General features: G+C 35.6%; 2 protein-coding genes, 1 long non-coding RNA gene and 1 pseudogene across 3 annotated transcripts; 2 read left to right on the forward strand and 2 right to left on the reverse strand.

The window, feature by feature from the left end:
• Positions 1-829: 829 nt before the first annotated feature.
• On the forward strand, positions 830-1344 carry LOC105127518 (uncharacterized). The gene is made up of 2 exons (XR_842650.1): positions 830-877; positions 1072-1344. It is a non-coding gene; the product is annotated as an uncharacterized LOC105127518 (long non-coding RNA).
• Positions 1345-2074: 730 nt separating this feature from the next.
• LOC105127670 (F-box protein CPR30-like) lies at positions 2075-3467 on the reverse strand (annotated as a pseudogene).
• A 2302-nt stretch (positions 3468-5769) lies between these two features.
• On the reverse strand, positions 5770-6783 carry LOC105127671 (F-box/kelch-repeat protein At3g23880-like). The gene is made up of 3 exons (XM_011029049.1): positions 6570-6783; positions 6147-6484; positions 5770-6015 (listed from the first exon to the last, which is right to left on the reverse strand). Exons 1-3 carry the CDS (start codon positions 6781-6783, stop codon positions 5770-5772), a joined length of 798 nt encoding a protein of 265 aa, XP_011027351.1.
• Positions 6784-7879: 1096 nt separating this feature from the next.
• OVA1 (methionyl-tRNA synthetase / methionine-tRNA ligase / MetRS (cpMetRS)) lies at positions 7880-14397 on the forward strand. The gene is made up of 12 exons (XM_011028855.1): positions 7880-8319; positions 8575-8718; positions 8819-8968; positions 9048-9215; positions 9689-9813; positions 10000-10093; positions 11085-11183; positions 12221-12401; positions 12514-12629; positions 13386-13541; positions 13822-13950; positions 14058-14397. Exons 1-12 carry the CDS (start codon positions 8017-8019, stop codon positions 14223-14225), a joined length of 1833 nt encoding a protein of 610 aa, XP_011027157.1. The 5' UTR covers positions 7880-8016; the 3' UTR covers positions 14226-14397.
• Positions 14398-16728: the final 2331 nt, after the last annotated feature.

A 16728-nucleotide genomic window follows, 5' to 3' on the forward strand; every position in this document is an offset into this window, starting at 1 on the left:
TTTTTCTTGCATCTTTTTTTTTTTTTGATAATTTGGCTGATATCCAGTCATAGTTGTTAAACCTTGAAACATTATTTTCGGTTATGTTGATTGAATCAATTCCATTGGTTTTTTTCTTTTCACCAGTATAGTTCTAGAGAGTTTTCGGCTGCTTCAATGACCCAACTCCCTGATCATTTTCCAGTATTATGATGCGTGTAAAATGGTAGTAGTTTCAATGACTATTCAATGAAAAAATCTTCGTTGCGCCTCTTTATAGAAAATAATCTTGTCCTGATTTATCATATCTGATCTAGCTACATTTTATTTTGTGCATGGTTAAACGTGTTTTTTCCCTGTTAAAACTACATTAAGTTTATGGTTTCTGGGTTTTTTTTTTAATGTAATTCTGGAATGAAGATAATAAAATTATGAAAAACACTGATAAAAAAAAGTGGTGCCAAGAAAATACTTCAGAAAATATGTCAGTTGCCATACATATCTGAATCCAAACTCTTTCATTTTAGAACTCGGGAAGCAATACTTTGTTGATGCTTGTCTGTGCCAAATTCTTGTGTTGTCATGGATTTACTAGATTTGTGTGCAACCTTCTTGCATGCGCACCTTTAATATATATTTATATATTTGAAACAAAAGAAATTATTTCTGCAACTAGTCTAAAATGGGTGCTACTGATTCAGAGAACTGGGGCACTGTCCTCTTCTATTACAAGTTATGAACTGACCCAAATGACTCTATACATGAGAAAAGAAGACGAGAAATTAAGTGGATCATTTCGTAATAGCTTTGTTCCAGCCTAAAGTCCTTGACCATGCTAACATGTTTTCTTTCAGGCACTGATGCTTAGCAAATCCAGTTCAAGATGAGCAGGCTTCTGGTAAATTTTTTGCGCTTGCTTTGCCTCCTTCTCATATGTATAAATAATAACCAAATCCAACAAGAAAATAGTAGTTAAAGTTGCCTTCAATCAGGCTTTTTGATAAAGTAAAAATGAAAGTTGCGTGCCTAGTCCCAGAAAAACAAACCTGGAATCAACCCTCGCTTCTAATAATGCTTACCACGCCTTCGCAGGTGAATTTGGAAATTTGCTCCCCAGGTGCCAGATCAATGCTCAATCTGGAGACATTTAGCGTTGTTTGAGTTCATCCTTTTTCTTATTATTTTGAAGAATTTTTGTTTCAGTCACGTTATGGTATGGTTAAATAGACCGATTACTTCTGGAAAATTGGGCCGTGTCTAGTTGAAACGATTCATTGCATGCTACTGCTGTTAGCCCCTGCAATGTAACATGCAAGTGTGAAAATAAATGCACTTTTTGAAAATAAAACCGTTTTTAGTTTCCAAGATTGTGCCAGGGATTGGCCATCCGTTCTGGAGGGTGATTGTGCACTTCTTCTTGGCTCGTAATGTTTGATTGAATGGGCTTTTGCCTTTTCACTTGATATTGGGTGCATAAATTTACATGGGGAAGCTCGGAAATTATTCGATCCCGAGGTCGGAAAAATCTCGTTCTCGTCAGATAAGAGGAAAAGGTAAAAATCTTTTATACATGCTGTTTTCCACTTTTTTTCCCCTTCTTTCGTTTAAACCAAACAAAATTCTTTCCATTTTAACCATGACCAGTATAGGTTTTCTAGGTTAAAAAGTAGCAATCATCAAATAAAAAACGAACCGAACCGACTTATCCTGCAAGTTTCAGCTGAGTCTAAGATTTTGGTCTAAGATTCCCAACTCAATTCGCATCATCAAGAAGTCTTTGAAAAATAGAAATCACCAAGAAGTTTGGAAAATTGTCTTCCGAGATTAGTCCCAAATAAAAGCTTTAATCCTACGCGCCAGGGAACCTGATGCACGCTTGCACCTAATTTGAGTTGCTATCATTTATCAAGTCACCATGTAAAAGTCCTGGATCACCCGGAACTGTTTTATTAGTGTGCATTGTGTAGCAAACATGGGAAAGTAAATTTTGTTTACAGAATCACTCGGAGCAGAAATAATTAATCAATATCTTTAGCATGAAACATGAAGAACTAACTAGTAGCTGACTGATGCAATGAATTTTGAAAACAAGCTCGACAGTTTGAATACTCATTATCAGTAGCAGGAAAAAATAGGAATGTCTTGTCAACCAAAAGAGTAAAAGGAAAGGAAAGGGAGGAAGAAAGCACATTCGTGGCTTAAATTCATAGTTCAAACAGAACAGCATCGTCACAATCATGGAGAGAAAAGGATGAAGGGAAAAGGCAATCACAGATCATATCAATCCCAAAAGATACCAGGGCACTAGCATAGATACCTTATCTTAGCAGGTGTTCATGCTTGTCTAATGAATGCATTTAAAGGATGAAATTGCAAAAGTGGGTGAGTGAGTGATCTCTACTTTTTCTTTTTCAGTCCTCTTTTAATTCATCAAGTAAAGCTAGGCTCTCCACAAAAGAATCAGCATAGTCACTTAGCCCTAAATTTCGCAGATCATGAATTTCGTTCCTCAGAGGATCACATGAAACCACTTCGTCACTTGGATATCTTGTCATTAATATTTCACCATTCTTCCTACAGACCATTGCCAATCCTATTCCGACTGCTTTAATCCTGAGTTTTCGGGCCCATAATTTCATTGCATCATATTTTTTCAGAGCCCATATCTCAATATACTTGGTATCGAGGTCGTTGAGAAACAAAGAAACGGAGTTATCATACACCAAAATTGCCATCCACTCATCGAGTTTGCTAGCTAAATATGGAGACAGCATCATCTTCCCAAACGAATCATTTCTTAGATCAAAAGATTGCACAAACCTACTGCCAAACTCCTCTCTGTCTACAAGCCAATGAAGAACCCCATTCAGGAAAGCATAGTTGTAAGAACTGGAACGTCCCCATAAGACTGAAGGTATGGGGTTAATGTAACCAAGAGCAGGGCTAACATCAATGGCCTTCCAAGATCTTTTTTTGACCGAGTAAACCTGACATCCAACTGGGTAGTGAGGTGTGGCAACCCTAACAAACTTGTAGTCATTCCTTTGCCGATTGAAGCCAAAACCAAAAATACCGTGGAAAGGATTAGATAACCTTGGAAGTAAAAGATTCAAAGATTTTCCAATTGATGGATTCCACAAAATTATGCTGTGACCATGATCTTGCGGACTATTTAAAAGACATATAACTCCATTACAAGAACCAATTATTTGGAAGTCATCATCTTCTCTTTTAGAAGGCAACTCGAACTCTGAGTTTGACCACATGTCTAAAGACTCATTATCCAAACGCAGAGAGTAAGACTGGTTGTGGTGATGAAAGAGAAGCAATGGCTTTGCCTGGGCCAAATGGATACTGATAAATTCGGCGCTAGTGATGATATAGTTCCAATACTTTGAAACAGACCTGAATCTCACTAAACATTAGGCAGGTAATGCCGTGAGAATCGTGATCAACAAATCTTCTGGAAGACCGCCATCCTTTTTCATCGTTTCTGCTATCTTTATATGTCTAACGCCATCAGGCAACTTCAACTACTATTCAAAGATTGCTTGTGGAGTTTGCAAAGTGTGTGCGGGAATTTCGTGGTGCTTATTGATAACGATTAAAGGTTCTGTGAAACAGAGAGAATCTTTGATTCTTTTCTTTGGTTTCTTGGTTTGGTAGAGGAGATGAATTGACGGAGAAAAAGTTCTCTGTGAAACAGAGAGAATCAGTGAAACAGAGAGAATCTTTGATTCTTTTCTTTGGTTTCTTGGTTTGGTAGAGGAGATGAATTGACGGAGAAAAAGTTCTCTCACTGATTGTTTTCTGTGGCGCTTTCTTGATTTTTTTATGTTGATAGTGTTTGGTTTCTCGGATTGAAAAAACAAGAAGGAAAATGTGAGAGATATAGCAGGGGAGAGTAAAGGTTCAGGGAGAGAGATTTTCAGTCATTTCTCTGGTAGTCAGCTAGGGCTGTTTTCTTGGTAGTTACAACTGTTTCTCGGATTAACGTGGTGTAAAATAAGGAAGTGGGAATTCCTCGTGAATACGGAATTGTAAGGCCCATGATTCTCTCACACCATATTGGTTCATCATCCATATCTCAAAACTCAGACTGCCATCCAGACAGTCATAGAGATTCACAGTAAGAGAGTTGTTAGAAACTGAAATTGACATCCCTGCAATAGTTCTCTTCTTGTCAAAAAGTTCAGGGACGGAACTGTGAGTGTTTTCTTGGTGGTTGATGTCGAGAAAGAAGGGAAAAGTTGGGAGAAACAGCAGAAAGGGTCTCAAGTCTTTTCTTTCGCTTCTTGGTGCGATCAAAAAGGTTTTGAAGAGAGAAAGAGTCTCAAAGATTTTGTTAATTTGTCTTCTCTCGGATATTACTCACTTGAGTGAGAAAGGTCCTCACTGTTTGTTGTTGGTGTTTAGAGACCGTTTTGTTTCTCATTCTGTCTGAAAGTCAGAATAAGTATTGGTTAATATTGTTACGTTTTCTTCTTCTCCTACTTCTTCTTTCTCTGTTGTAGAAATTAAGTGGGAGGCGCAGAAGCCTAAATTACCCACAGACTTTAGCTAACTATTAGTATTAACACTAAAACTGTGTTAATACAACGAAAACAGTGTTTTTGATCAATTTATATGTCAATAGAGATTCAATCTCTCCTTGAACAAAAGTTCAATTGATGCAATTGAGTAAATATCAAGTAGGAAAAAAAGAAGCAGCTTGGCAATGAAGAGTATGAGGAGCAGACATGAATTGACAGTGTATATTTACTCAGTATGCATTGTCTGATCCCGTGAGACTTGCATACTGAAGAGAGCCAATCGCGTGCCTGTAAAGTTGTGGATCCTTCATAGGTTCACCGTTATGAAAACTCAGTCCTGTCACCCTGGTTACAAATATCTTCTACTTATTTCTAACATGCTTACCGTTCAAACTAAAGTCTAAAATCACTCACAATCTTCGAGACAGAAGAAAGCAAGTACGGTAGAGAAACCTTGTATCATCAATGTCAGCATATCCATAGAGTCTTGCGCGTAATTTGAGTTGTTATCCAGTCACCAGGTAATGGCAAATTATATATAATTCTGCAGAATTTGCCAAAACTATCATCGTAGACCAAGAAATAGTTTCATCTGTCCATGCCTTGAAACCTACAACCAAGAACAATTATATACATGTGAAGAAACATTTAGCTATATACATGTGAAGAAACAATTTTCAGCTTGGATCTTACATAATTTCGCATTGGTGTGCACTCATCATCTAGATGAATGTGGCAAATAACTCCTAGCAAATTTTGTATAGAGAATGGCATAAGGACTTGCAGAGCATAATAATCAGTATCTTTTGCACAAAACAGAAAGAATACCTGTACTTGTAAATGCCATATGGAATAAATTTGAAAAACATGATTCAGCAGTTGGAAATACTAATTGAGTAATAGGGAGTCTTGTTGATCCAGATGAACTTCTGCTGTTTCAAATATAACACCTATCACAAATTCTTATTTTCAAGTGTATCAAAAGCAAATACTTCGAGAGAAACAAGAGATCGAATTGCCAAAAGGTGGGAAGTGATTCGTACCTTTTGCTTCTTCTTTTTTCTCCTGAGTCGATCTCATTTGATTCATTGAGTATACTTAGACTCTGAACAAAATATTCTACGTAGTCGCATTGTTTTAGCCCTCAAATTACGACTTGCTCGAGTCTGTGGATCACATGAAACTACCTCATGCGATCCATGTTTTCTCATTAATATTTCACCATTCTTCCTGAAAACCATTGCCCTCGTGAATCCATCTACTCGAACCCTGTATAGTCTGTTCCATGAATTCCTCCATGTTTTCTGATTAATATTTCAACATTCTTCCTGAAAACCATTGCCCTCGTGAATCCATCTACTCGAACCCTGTATAGTCTGTTCCATGAATTCCTCACTCCATATTCTCTCATAAACCATAAGTCAGCATACTTGGCAGCGCACCTATAGAAAAGCGCCCCAAGGGAGTCGTCAAACTCTGAAATCACCATCCATTGAGTGGCATCCTGGCCAAACGTTGAGGCAACATTATCTCCCCAAGCTTATCATTACTTCAATCAAAAGAAAGAACAAAACTCCGGCGGTTGTCATTCTCCTCACGATATAGAAGTCAATGAAGAAAGCCATTAAGAGCAACCTGATTGCAATGACCAGAACTGTTACAGCCATCAGGCGCAACGCAAAACGGACCAAGAGTAGGGCTAAAATTAATGCGCTCCCAATATCTTCTTTTAAGCGAGAAAACCTGAAACTCCATAGGGAATTCACGTTTAGATGAAACTTGTCTCGCAACTCTAACAAACCTGTAGTCATTACTTGGTAAATCAAAGCCAAAACCCCAATTAGCACTGTGTGGACCGCATAACTTTGGAAGTGCTAGATTCAAATGTTTTCTAATTGCTGGATTCCACAGAATAAGACTCTTAGTGCGACCTTGGTTAATATCTGAAAGACGTACAACTCCATTGCAAGAACCTATTATATCAAAACAATCAGCTTCACTCCGAAAGGGCAAGTTCTGGAACTATAAGCTCCTATCTAAAGATTCTTATCGAGATGCAGAGAGTAGGATTCTTGACGATTTTGCCATCGACGAAGGAGAAGCGATGGTTTGGCTTGGGCCAAAAGGCACTGATGAAGTCTTTGTCACTGATGACGGAGTTCCATGATTTTGATAAAGATCTGAATCTTAATAAGGATTTGATAGGTAATGCTATGAGAATATCTATCAACACATCTTCTGGAACACGATTCTTTTTCACACTTTCTGCCATCTTTTATGTCTAGAATCACTTGATCAGGTAACTGCTCGCTATAAAAACCAAGACTGTTGAAGGGTTCTGCGAGAAGTAAAGAGTGCTGTCAAAGATTCTTTATTTTCTTGATGGTTGATGTTGAGTGAGTTCTGTCTCTCTGATTGATAAGCAAGAAGGGGGAATTTGAGAGAAAAGTAGATACGGTAGTTGCCTAGGTGTTTTCTTGGTAGTTAATTCTGTTAATCAGATTAAAAAGTAAAAGAGAAAAGTGTCAGAGAAAAACCGAGGAACTAATTTTGGATTAAAATTGAGTGGTTAAAATCCTTGATCTAACTCATTCATTAACTAAGTAAATCAAACTGAAAAGCAGATGTGAAGTTTGATAATCTTTATGAACAATTTCAAATATTCTGAATTACTTCAAGGGATCTTTGGAACTATGTTTCAGCGTTTTTTTCAAATTTTTTATATTTTTGAATTATTTTAATATTTAAATAAATATATAATTTTTAAAAAATAAAAAATATTATTTCTCACAAAAATTCTTCAAATATGATATTTTTAGGCAAAATATTTTTTTTCCTCCGTGATTTTGAAAATTTATCATCTTACACCTCTGACTTCTGAACTTTGTCTTTGGATTCCAAAACAGAAACAAGGCTGGCCAATCTATTCCACAATTAAAAAGAGACTAAATTGCAATGGTTTACAGATTAGGAATCAAATTCAACTTTGTAGGAGCATTTCCCTCATTCTCGGACCTAGGCACTCATTCTTGTTGCTTACTCGGCGTCAAAACATCCTTTCAACTAACACTGAACTGTTTCATAGAAAAGTTAAATTAAAATTCCTATATTCATAAAAAAATTCATTTCTGTCCCTTCTGAGGGTCTAGGGGCAGATTTGGTGGGGACAGATTCATCAATTGTCTGCAATGTTTGTGTAAATGGACCACATTTGAGATACAAGGGATAAGAATAACACTTTCCACGAATATGAAGGGCCAAGAACATTTTTCTTAAGTTGAAATCAAGGAGTCCAATTACAAATAAATTTGACTTAGGGAAAGAATCGAATTATTTGAAACGGTAGGGACTTAAACCTGTAAAATGGTTCAAAGGGTAGGTTGTTGCCTTCCCCTGTCTCTGTGAGGATCCACCACTGCAGATAACCTTGTTGTTCTCTGCAATAGAATACTAAGAATGATTGAAACTTTATTGTATTTTTTTTGCAGTTAGAAGATAAAGAAAAATGGCAGCTAGAATCAACTACTCTGTACAAAACACACTCTGTCTCCTAAACCCTTTTAACTATTCCATCAATGCAAAAACAACCCATTTCAAGACCGGTATTAATTTCTCTAAAAATCTCATCTTTCCTCGTAAATTAAAGAGTCCCATGTTTTGCACCTGTGCAACAAGCAATAATGATTTGCAAAGTAGTGAACCAGCTGAGACTTTTGTCCTTACAACCCCACTTTATTACGTTAATGCACCTCCTCATATGGGGAGTGCTTACACCACTATCGCTGCTGATGCCATTGCTCGATTTCAGGTTTCATTTTATGTTTTATGCAGTTTTATTTTTAATGGGATTTAGTGAATTTTTTCTTTCTAATATTTTTTAGCTATAAAGTTTGATTCTTTATGCTCATGGTTGCGTTGGATTGCCCCTGATTATTATGTTGCTCAATTGAATTCATTAAAGGTTTTGCTAGGTGTTACTATTTCTTTTCTATCCGGATTTTTATAAAGTCGGTTTAATGGATTGGAGGAAAGGGCTGATTATTTCTGCTTATATAAATGGCAGAGGCTTTTAGGAAAGAAAGTTATATTTGTAACTGGAACGGATGAACACGGGGAGAAGATAGCCGCCTCCGCCGCCGCCGCCGGTTCCACCCCGAGTGATCATTGCGATGTCATATCTCAAGCTTACAGGACACTTTGGAAAGATGTAAGCTTTTTCGATTAGGATGATTTGCTCCTTCAATTTAGTAATTTGATCATTGTGAATGTTCTAATGGTTGCGATTTTGTGCCTTTTCTGGTTTGCAGTTAGAGATTACTTATGATAAGTTCATTCGGACAACTGATCCTAAGCATGAAGGAATAGTAAAGGAATTTTATTCGAGGGTTCTTGCCAAGGGTGACATTTACCGAGCTGATTATGAGGGATTGTACTGTGTCAACTGTGAGGAGTATAAGGTAGCGCCTTTGCATTTCTATCTATTCTCTGATGTTGTATTGTGGTCGAATGATGACACCAGCATTGTAAATTCTACAGGATGAGAAGGAGCTACTTGATAACAACTGTTGCCCTACACACCTCAAGCCATGCATTGAACGGAAGGAGGATAATTACTTCTTTGCCCTATCGAAGTACCAAAAACAATTAGAAGAAAATTTGACACGGAATCCGAAATTTGTGCAGCCACCATTTCGTTTGAATGAGGTTAGAAACGAAGTAGTTTCTTTTTTTTCTCTTGCTTCACATGATTTAGATTTATGCTGCATTACTATAAATACTGTAAAAACTTTTTTTTAAAAAAGGAGCTGATGAAATTGTTGTATATTCTCATGTCATGTGAATGTCAAATAGTGACATGTAATCTATCATTTTTTTGGCTGGGGAAGCAAATCCAGTATTTGGTTATTGCAGTCTAATGTTCATATGGTGCTTCTGCCAGTTATTGGTGCATATTCATGTTATCAATGCACCGGGAATCTAGTAGTTCCACAAGAACCTGACTGTCTTTTAGTTTGTCATTTAATTTCTTTTATTGTGTTAGAACCTAAAAGTCATCACTTCTGCCAGGAAGTTTGTTGTTTAAGCCGTCTGAAATTCCATTAACTTGGTGTTCACATAAATTTTACCCTGGACATGAAACTCTTCCATATTCTCATTATTGCTACCAATACTTTCAGGTACAAAGTTGGATCAAAAGTGGTTTGAAAGATTTTTCAATTTCTCGTGCATCAGTGGATTGGGGCATTCCGGTTCCTAATAACAATAAGCAGACTATATATGTTTGGTTTGATGCTTTACTTGGGTAAAGTTTTAGTGTTCATCCTGACTTGTGTTCTTTCTCTGATTACTTGTTGGATGATCTTATAAGTATGCCTAATGTATGCCTTCGTCTTTGTTATTACTTATTGACTGCAAAAGTTGGAGAGTATCAATTACCTTGTTTCTGCTGTGTTCTCTGTTTGACTGAATTTTACCTTTTATTGACCAGCTATATATCAGCTCTATCAGCGGAAAATGAGCAACCAGATTTACAAACTGCTGTTTCTTCTGGCTGGCCGGCTTCACTACATTTGATTGGCAAGGTTTGACTAATTTTTCTGCTCTTGATGTTTTTTTTATCTATAAACTTTATCAAACTTTTTCCTTGTTCCTTAAGTGAAATTAGCATCGAAATTATCATAGCTAACAAAATTCCATATATTATTATATTTACTTGCTATCATTTTTTTCCTATCTCCATCCTTCTGGACTGCTTCTACTGTAGAGATGCTTTTCTAGAAAAGTTTAATAATGGGCTGCGTCATGATTATACTTGGGTTTATGATTCTTATGTTTTTATATGGACTGATAAATAAACAACTCCTATTAATCCTTGCAATTCTTGTACATTTATGCAGAGTTGATCTGTTGTCCAAATACTAAATTATAGATAAAAACATAAGAACTGTATGAGCAAGAATAGAAGGTATTTTACTTATTATTTATTTAAAGCTCTGAAATACTAAATTACAAATAAATAAATAAAATACCCTCTTTGCTTCCTGCATCAGCTATCATTTATCAATGCTTAGCAATTGTTGTGTTAAGTTAGCATCTATGAGCATCTAAAAATATTGTTTTTTCTGACTGGTGGGTCAGGGGTATGAGAATTTACATCGTAGCAATGACAAGCAATGTTAATAAAATTGGCAGTTCTTGACTTTCAAAAGGTTGAATTTTGAAATAATAATACGTATGACAATTTTAATATAAGTTGAATTCTTTTGCAAGTAGATTAATAGGCTTGTTCATATCCTATTCCTACTCAAGTTTCTTGTAAAATCGAATAAGAATCCATTTTCTTGTTTTATTTTCGTGTGTGCCTCTATCCAGAGATTTTCCCTGCTTATTTTGTTTTCTCCCTTAATTCTTGTTTTCTTTGTTGTGATTAGGTTATTATTGCTTTTATGCACTTATTAACTTGTTACATTATTCATTGATCCCAAATGGTCGATTTCTTTCTCCAGATATATCTCTGCAGACTTCAGTTGATATCAATGCTATCCCTCTCATGATTCTGTTAATCTTCTGTAGGACATTTTACGTTTTCATGCAGTTTATTGGCCAGCTATGCTAATGTCTGCTGGACTAGACCTTCCTAAGAATGTCTTCGGGCATGGATTTTTGACAAAGGTATTAATGTCGAAACCTAGTATACTGCATTGTTTTATTAAAACTTCTTCGTATGGTTTGCTTTGTTTGCTAGACCTTCCTAATAACTTCCACCACTGTGGTGGACTTGAGGCTTTAGAACACCACTTCGTACAAAATTTCTGAATGGTTACTGTTTCTAGACCTTCCCTCCTAAGAATCCATACAGCAGGATAATAGCAGGGTAATTACCTTCCAACTTAAACAGACAGCGCTGAGCTCCTTTTCTCCACCGTTATGATGTAAACTATATCTATTTAGGGCATGGGCAATGTTTGAGTTCTTTCTCTTCTTTTGCCTTTCTTTCCAAAAGTTAGCTGCTAAATCTCTTTTAGAATTTGCTTCTCTGTATTGAATTGATGTGAATATATACCAAAGTGAAATTGTGGACCTTTTGAATTAATTTCAATAGACGATGTGGGGGAATAATGTGGGGATCTTGCTAGAAATCATGATCTATGAAAGTTAGAAGATTGGGTAGTGGAAGTTACAGGAAGGTGGTCGTACATTGTAGATGTTAATCTAAATATAGATTGAGATACCAGTTCTTTAAGTCCGGATATCATATTGGGTGGCAGAGTAATGCTATCTCAATACATCTTATTAAGTGTTAAATGCTAACCAGCATATAAGGTAGCTCTTGGGCCTTCACTCTGGAAGTAAATGAGGTTGATTGTCTCTAGGATGAGTTCTTTATCAAGAAAATATCAACAAAATTAATGATGGATGATCTAGCACTAGTATTTTGGACATTTTTTGTAGAGGAAATTTACTTATCCACAAAGAGAGAGAGAGAGAGAAAAGGAAATTTTCTTCATTTTCTTAGCTGATTCTCTCTCATGTATTTGAAATGCCCTGAGATATGAAGTTATGTTAATGTATATTTTTGGATGTAAAATTTGATTCTGGCTTTAGTACAGTGTTGCCTGGGTGAGCCAAGCCAGTCATTAGTTTTTGTTTTTTTTTCTTACACCTAATGTTATTTCATGCAGCAATGCTTTTTATTTTGAAAATTATAGGATGGTATGAAGATGGGGAAGTCACTGGGGAATACGCTTGAACCAAATGAGTTGGTTCATAACTTTGGGTCAGATGCGGTTAGGTATTTCTTCCTTAGAGAGGTGGAATTTGGTAGTGATGGGGACTATTCAGAAGAACGTTTCATCAATATTGTCAATGCACATCTCGCAAATACCATAGGTATTTCTAGTTTGAATATTTATGACTTTATTCTAGCCTTTGTGATTATGCCAAGTGCACGGTTTTGTTTCATTTTAAAAAGGTGTGCGTGGTCTGAACTCATTCTACACAGGAAACCTTCTTAATCGCACACTTGGACTTCTTAAAAAGAACTGTCAATCAACTTTGGTGGTTGATTCAGCTGTTGCGGCTGAAGGAAATGCATTGAAGGACACTGTTGAGAAATTGGTAAGGCTGCATGAAATTTGTGATATTAGTGTAGTCAGCATGTTGGATGAACTCTTGCTTTTCCAATGTAAATGGTAGGGTTTGATTGTGCTTCTAATATAACCTCACCAGGAACCTTGATTGCAGCTTAGCAATATGGTGAACTTTTTAATGTCTTCCCAATTTCTCATTCTAGGACTGTTGTGAACCTTGACTGCAGCATAATTTCAGCCAACTTTAGATGCTGTAATAAAAATGCATCAAGCTTGCAGGACTTTAATAGACCATGATGATATTTGCGAGCAGTCAATGAATATCAATTAGTTGACCGCAAATTTAAGAATGGTGGATCTATATAAACCCTGCTTCCAAACATGTGCTTAGATATTAATAATCACTATATTTTTTTGTATCTAAAAGCTCTTCGGACATTCATTTTGAGTGTTAAGAGGTTCCCATTCTATTGCATAATTAGAGTTCTTGGTTGTTTCTATCATAGTAATCTATGCTTTTTCCACATTAGCTAGTTTTGTTACTTGTGCCTTGGCATTCTCTGTCTGGAAACTCACTCTCTCTGACTTGTTTTATTACTTGTGCCTTAGTTAGCGTTCTTGGTTGTTTCTATCATAATAATCCATGATAATTCCACACTAGCTAGCTTTATCACTTGTGCCTTAGGATTCTGTCCGGAAACTCACTCTCTCTGACTGTTGCCATGCAATCCTAAGTCACTTCACAACAATTCTTTTAATCTGATCCAAATACTCACTCTTGCAGGTTGAAAAGGCTCGAATTCATTATGAAAATCTCTCACTATCATCGGCTTGTGAGGCTGTACTAGAGATTGGTAATGCCGGGAATGCCTACATGGATGAGAATGCACCTTGGACCCTATTCAAGCAAGGGGGTGCTGCTTCTGAAGCTGCTGCAAAGGTTTCGCATGTTAAATTTTTTTCTTTCAAAAACATCTTCAGCGTAATTTGGTCTGACCATCATTTGAAAAAAAAAAAAATTTAGAGAAGAAATATTTCAGTCTTGGATGTCCCGACTTTCTGGTTACATATTCTAATGTAAGGCAATGGGTTAACCTGTTGTTCCAGATAATTCTATTTATCAGCATTCAATGGTATGAAACAAGATAATCATGGCATTTCAACTTAATGACCTAGATATGTTATTAACTGTTGCTTTCTTTTTGGTTGTTATGGTTCAGGATCTTGTAATTATATTGGAAGCAATGAGGATCGTAGCAATTGCTTTATCCCCTGTTGCCCCAAGTTTCTGTTGGAGAATATATGAACAGCTTGGCTACTCGAAGGACCATTTTAACACAGTCACCTGGGTCTCTCTCTCTCCACAAACACTCACACACACCTGCACACAATATCAATGTATGTATGTACGTCAACTAGTTGTGTTACTAATTTATCCTATGGTTTTGCATTGTAGAGTGGGACAAAGTGGGGTGGCCTGAAGGGTGGCCAGGTCATGGCTCAACCTAAACCAGTTTTTGCAAGGATTGAGAATAAAACAGAACTGGAAGACGAAGCAGCAACTAAGAAGCCTGTGAAAAGCAAGCAGAAAAAACCTCAGGCTCAAGTAGCTGCAGAAGCTTAGAAATCTCATTTCAAATCTTATTAATTGAAAGCCATGTCATTTGGTAGTTGGTACACTGTCATACCATACATAGCCAATCTTGTTGGATTTTCAAAAATGGCATCAGAAGTTACACAGATGCTATAAAGAAATTTGCCCTGCAAATGAACTTTCATCCGTTGCTCCTTTATCATGCACTTCTTAATTAACAGCCACGGAGTCTCTGATTCCCATGTTTTATTTTGTTAATATTATTTGATGACTTCAAAGTTTAATTTACATATTTATAGGTGATTGGGAAATCAAATTAACAATATTTTATACAATATAGAGATTTTTCAAGATTATATCGTATCACATGATTTTACACTCACATCACAGAAAAATTCCTTTGATAAACTTACTCCACATGGGATTTTATTTCGCAAGATCCTATCTAAAATGTTATATTCATATCCTTAATGGGAATTGCGCATATCTAAAAAAAATATCATATGGAGCACAGACAGACATCCATATCAATCCCATCCATCCATAACACTCTTTAAAAATAAAATAGAAGCTTATGCTGCGCGCCTGCACCCATCCCATGCATCCACAATTTTTTTAATTTTTTTTGAGAAGTAATGCTTCCAATCTCTCTAGGAAACAACAAGAGCACATCATTCCTTTTAGATGATGTCTCATCGGAACCAATTTTCGGGCTAGATGCTGCAAGCACTTGTTTCCGCTCAGTGCGCTAGCTGAACAACCCCAGCAAACAACTTATGCTCCCTGCAATAAGCATTGACAGCTTAACTTTTTGTATACCTCAACACAGGTAGAGGTCTTCCCAAAGCAATGCCTGTAGCTGCTTGCAGGCTTGATGTGCGATCCGCAGCACCGGGGAGCCATCTTCATGACCAGAGATGGAAAGGATATCATCATCATCTTTGTGTGAAATGCTATGAACAACAACCATTTGACCCATCTTTGGAGGATGTAGATTCCTGATGAACATCTTTGGCCATAGTGTAACCACGCTAACTTGACCAGCTTCTTTTGCCTACTATTTGTATTTTGTTAATTAGTTTGTAGTGACAAAGTCTGGCTTATATACCTGTACTTGGCTGGGAAATCTGAATCTCCTTGTTCCAGGCTGTGATTTATTCTATTAAGGCATCTTAATTCTCTGTATTTACTGTTGTAACTGTTCTTCATGCGCAATCTGTTCTGTTGATCTGCCATAATTAAGCTCCGTGGCATCCTTCTGTATTGCCATCTTCATGAAAGAAAATTGCCCGACTCCAGCAAATAAAAAAATTTAAAAAACGGTAGCTGGGAATTCAAATTGACGACATTATTTACTATATAAGAATTAAGAGATTTTTCAAGATTAATTGTTATGATTTCTACAATCTCGTGAATTTAATTACACTGACATCATAGAAGATATTTTATTCATTAAATTCTTCTATTCGAGATTTCATTTTTCTATTAGAGATTATAAGGAGAAAGTATTTGAAAGTGTGATAATAATTATTTTTTAAAATATTTTTTTTGTTTTTAAAAATTATTTTTTACATTAACATATCAAAAAAATTCAATAACATAAAAAATTAATTTTTACATTTCAACTACATTCAAATTTTTTATTAAAAAAATTAATTAAAAAAATTAAAATTTTAAAAAATACTATTTTAACCATATTTTCAAATAATCTCTAAGTTCTAATATTTGTAAATAATGTAAGCATACTTCTTTTTTCTTAAGCTTTTTTCCAGATATAATCGTAGCTGCAATGTAATATTTTTAATTTTTATAGATTCTGTATATATTGAATTGGGAATTGGACGAATTGAGTTTTTTTTTTTTTTAACAATTTCAAAATTGGCAGGTCATTGCAGGCTAGGGCAAGCTGATTAGTCTATATTGACGTGCAGGTTCAGTCGGGCGCGCGCGCGCGGGGGTCTATAAATAATTATTATTTTTATTATTATTTTCAACGTTAGAAAATCAGTTTCATTTGTAGGAGTCCAAAGCCAAAAATTGACTTGTCACTGAAAAATGTAAAAATGAACTGCTGGAAAAGCGTTTAATTTTTTTTAAAAATAATTTTTTTGTTTAAAATAGAAACAATTTATGTTTTAGCGTAATTTTTATATTAAAATAATTTTTTTAATTGACTTTAAACCATCATCATTCTACCGTCATAGTCCTTATCAAACTAATAAGAATCTAGGCTTGAGACAAAACATCAACTAAAAAGCACTTTTATTTTTATATTTTTATTTTAAAAATATTTTTCAAAATATTTAAAAGTTTTGTATTTTTGTATTTTTTTAATTCTAGTTATTTTAATATATATATATATATTAAAAAATATTAAATTTAATATATTTTCAAATAAAAATATTTTAAAAAATAAATATCATCTCAACAGGCTAGTAGGTGGTTAAGACTAGTTGTGGAGGAAGCTACGAAAAATGCATGGCAATCCGTTCCACCTTCACCTGGTCTCTTCATTCTTATATATTCATTCCAG

Source organism: Populus euphratica, unplaced genomic scaffold (assembly GCF_000495115.2).
Source record: "Populus euphratica unplaced genomic scaffold, PopEup_1.0 scaffold13.1, whole genome shotgun sequence".
Classification (NCBI taxonomy): domain Eukaryota; kingdom Viridiplantae; phylum Streptophyta; class Magnoliopsida; order Malpighiales; family Salicaceae; genus Populus; species Populus euphratica.

Excerpts from the sequence above, each read along its gene's own strand:
- LOC105127671 (XM_011029049.1), bottom strand. The coding sequence starts at position 6,783 with ATGGCAGAAAGTGTGAAAAAGAATCGTGTTCCAGAAGATGTGTTGATA. Across the intron at positions 6,485-6,569 it reads CGTCAAGAATCCTACTCTCT|GTTCTTGCAATGGAGTTGTA; the intron begins GCATCTCGATAA and ends TTGATATAATAG. Across the intron at positions 6,016-6,146 it reads GTTCTGGTCATTGCAATCAG|GATGCCACTCAATGGATGGT; the intron begins GTTGCTCTTAAT and ends ACGTTTGGCCAG.
- OVA1 (XM_011028855.1), top strand. The coding sequence starts at position 8,017 with ATGGCAGCTAGAATCAACTACTCTGTACAAAACACACTCTGTCTCCTA. Across the intron at positions 9,216-9,688 it reads CACCATTTCGTTTGAATGAG|GTACAAAGTTGGATCAAAAG; the intron begins GTTAGAAACGAA and ends CAATACTTTCAG. Across the intron at positions 9,814-9,999 it reads TGGTTTGATGCTTTACTTGG|CTATATATCAGCTCTATCAG; the intron begins GTAAAGTTTTAG and ends TTTATTGACCAG.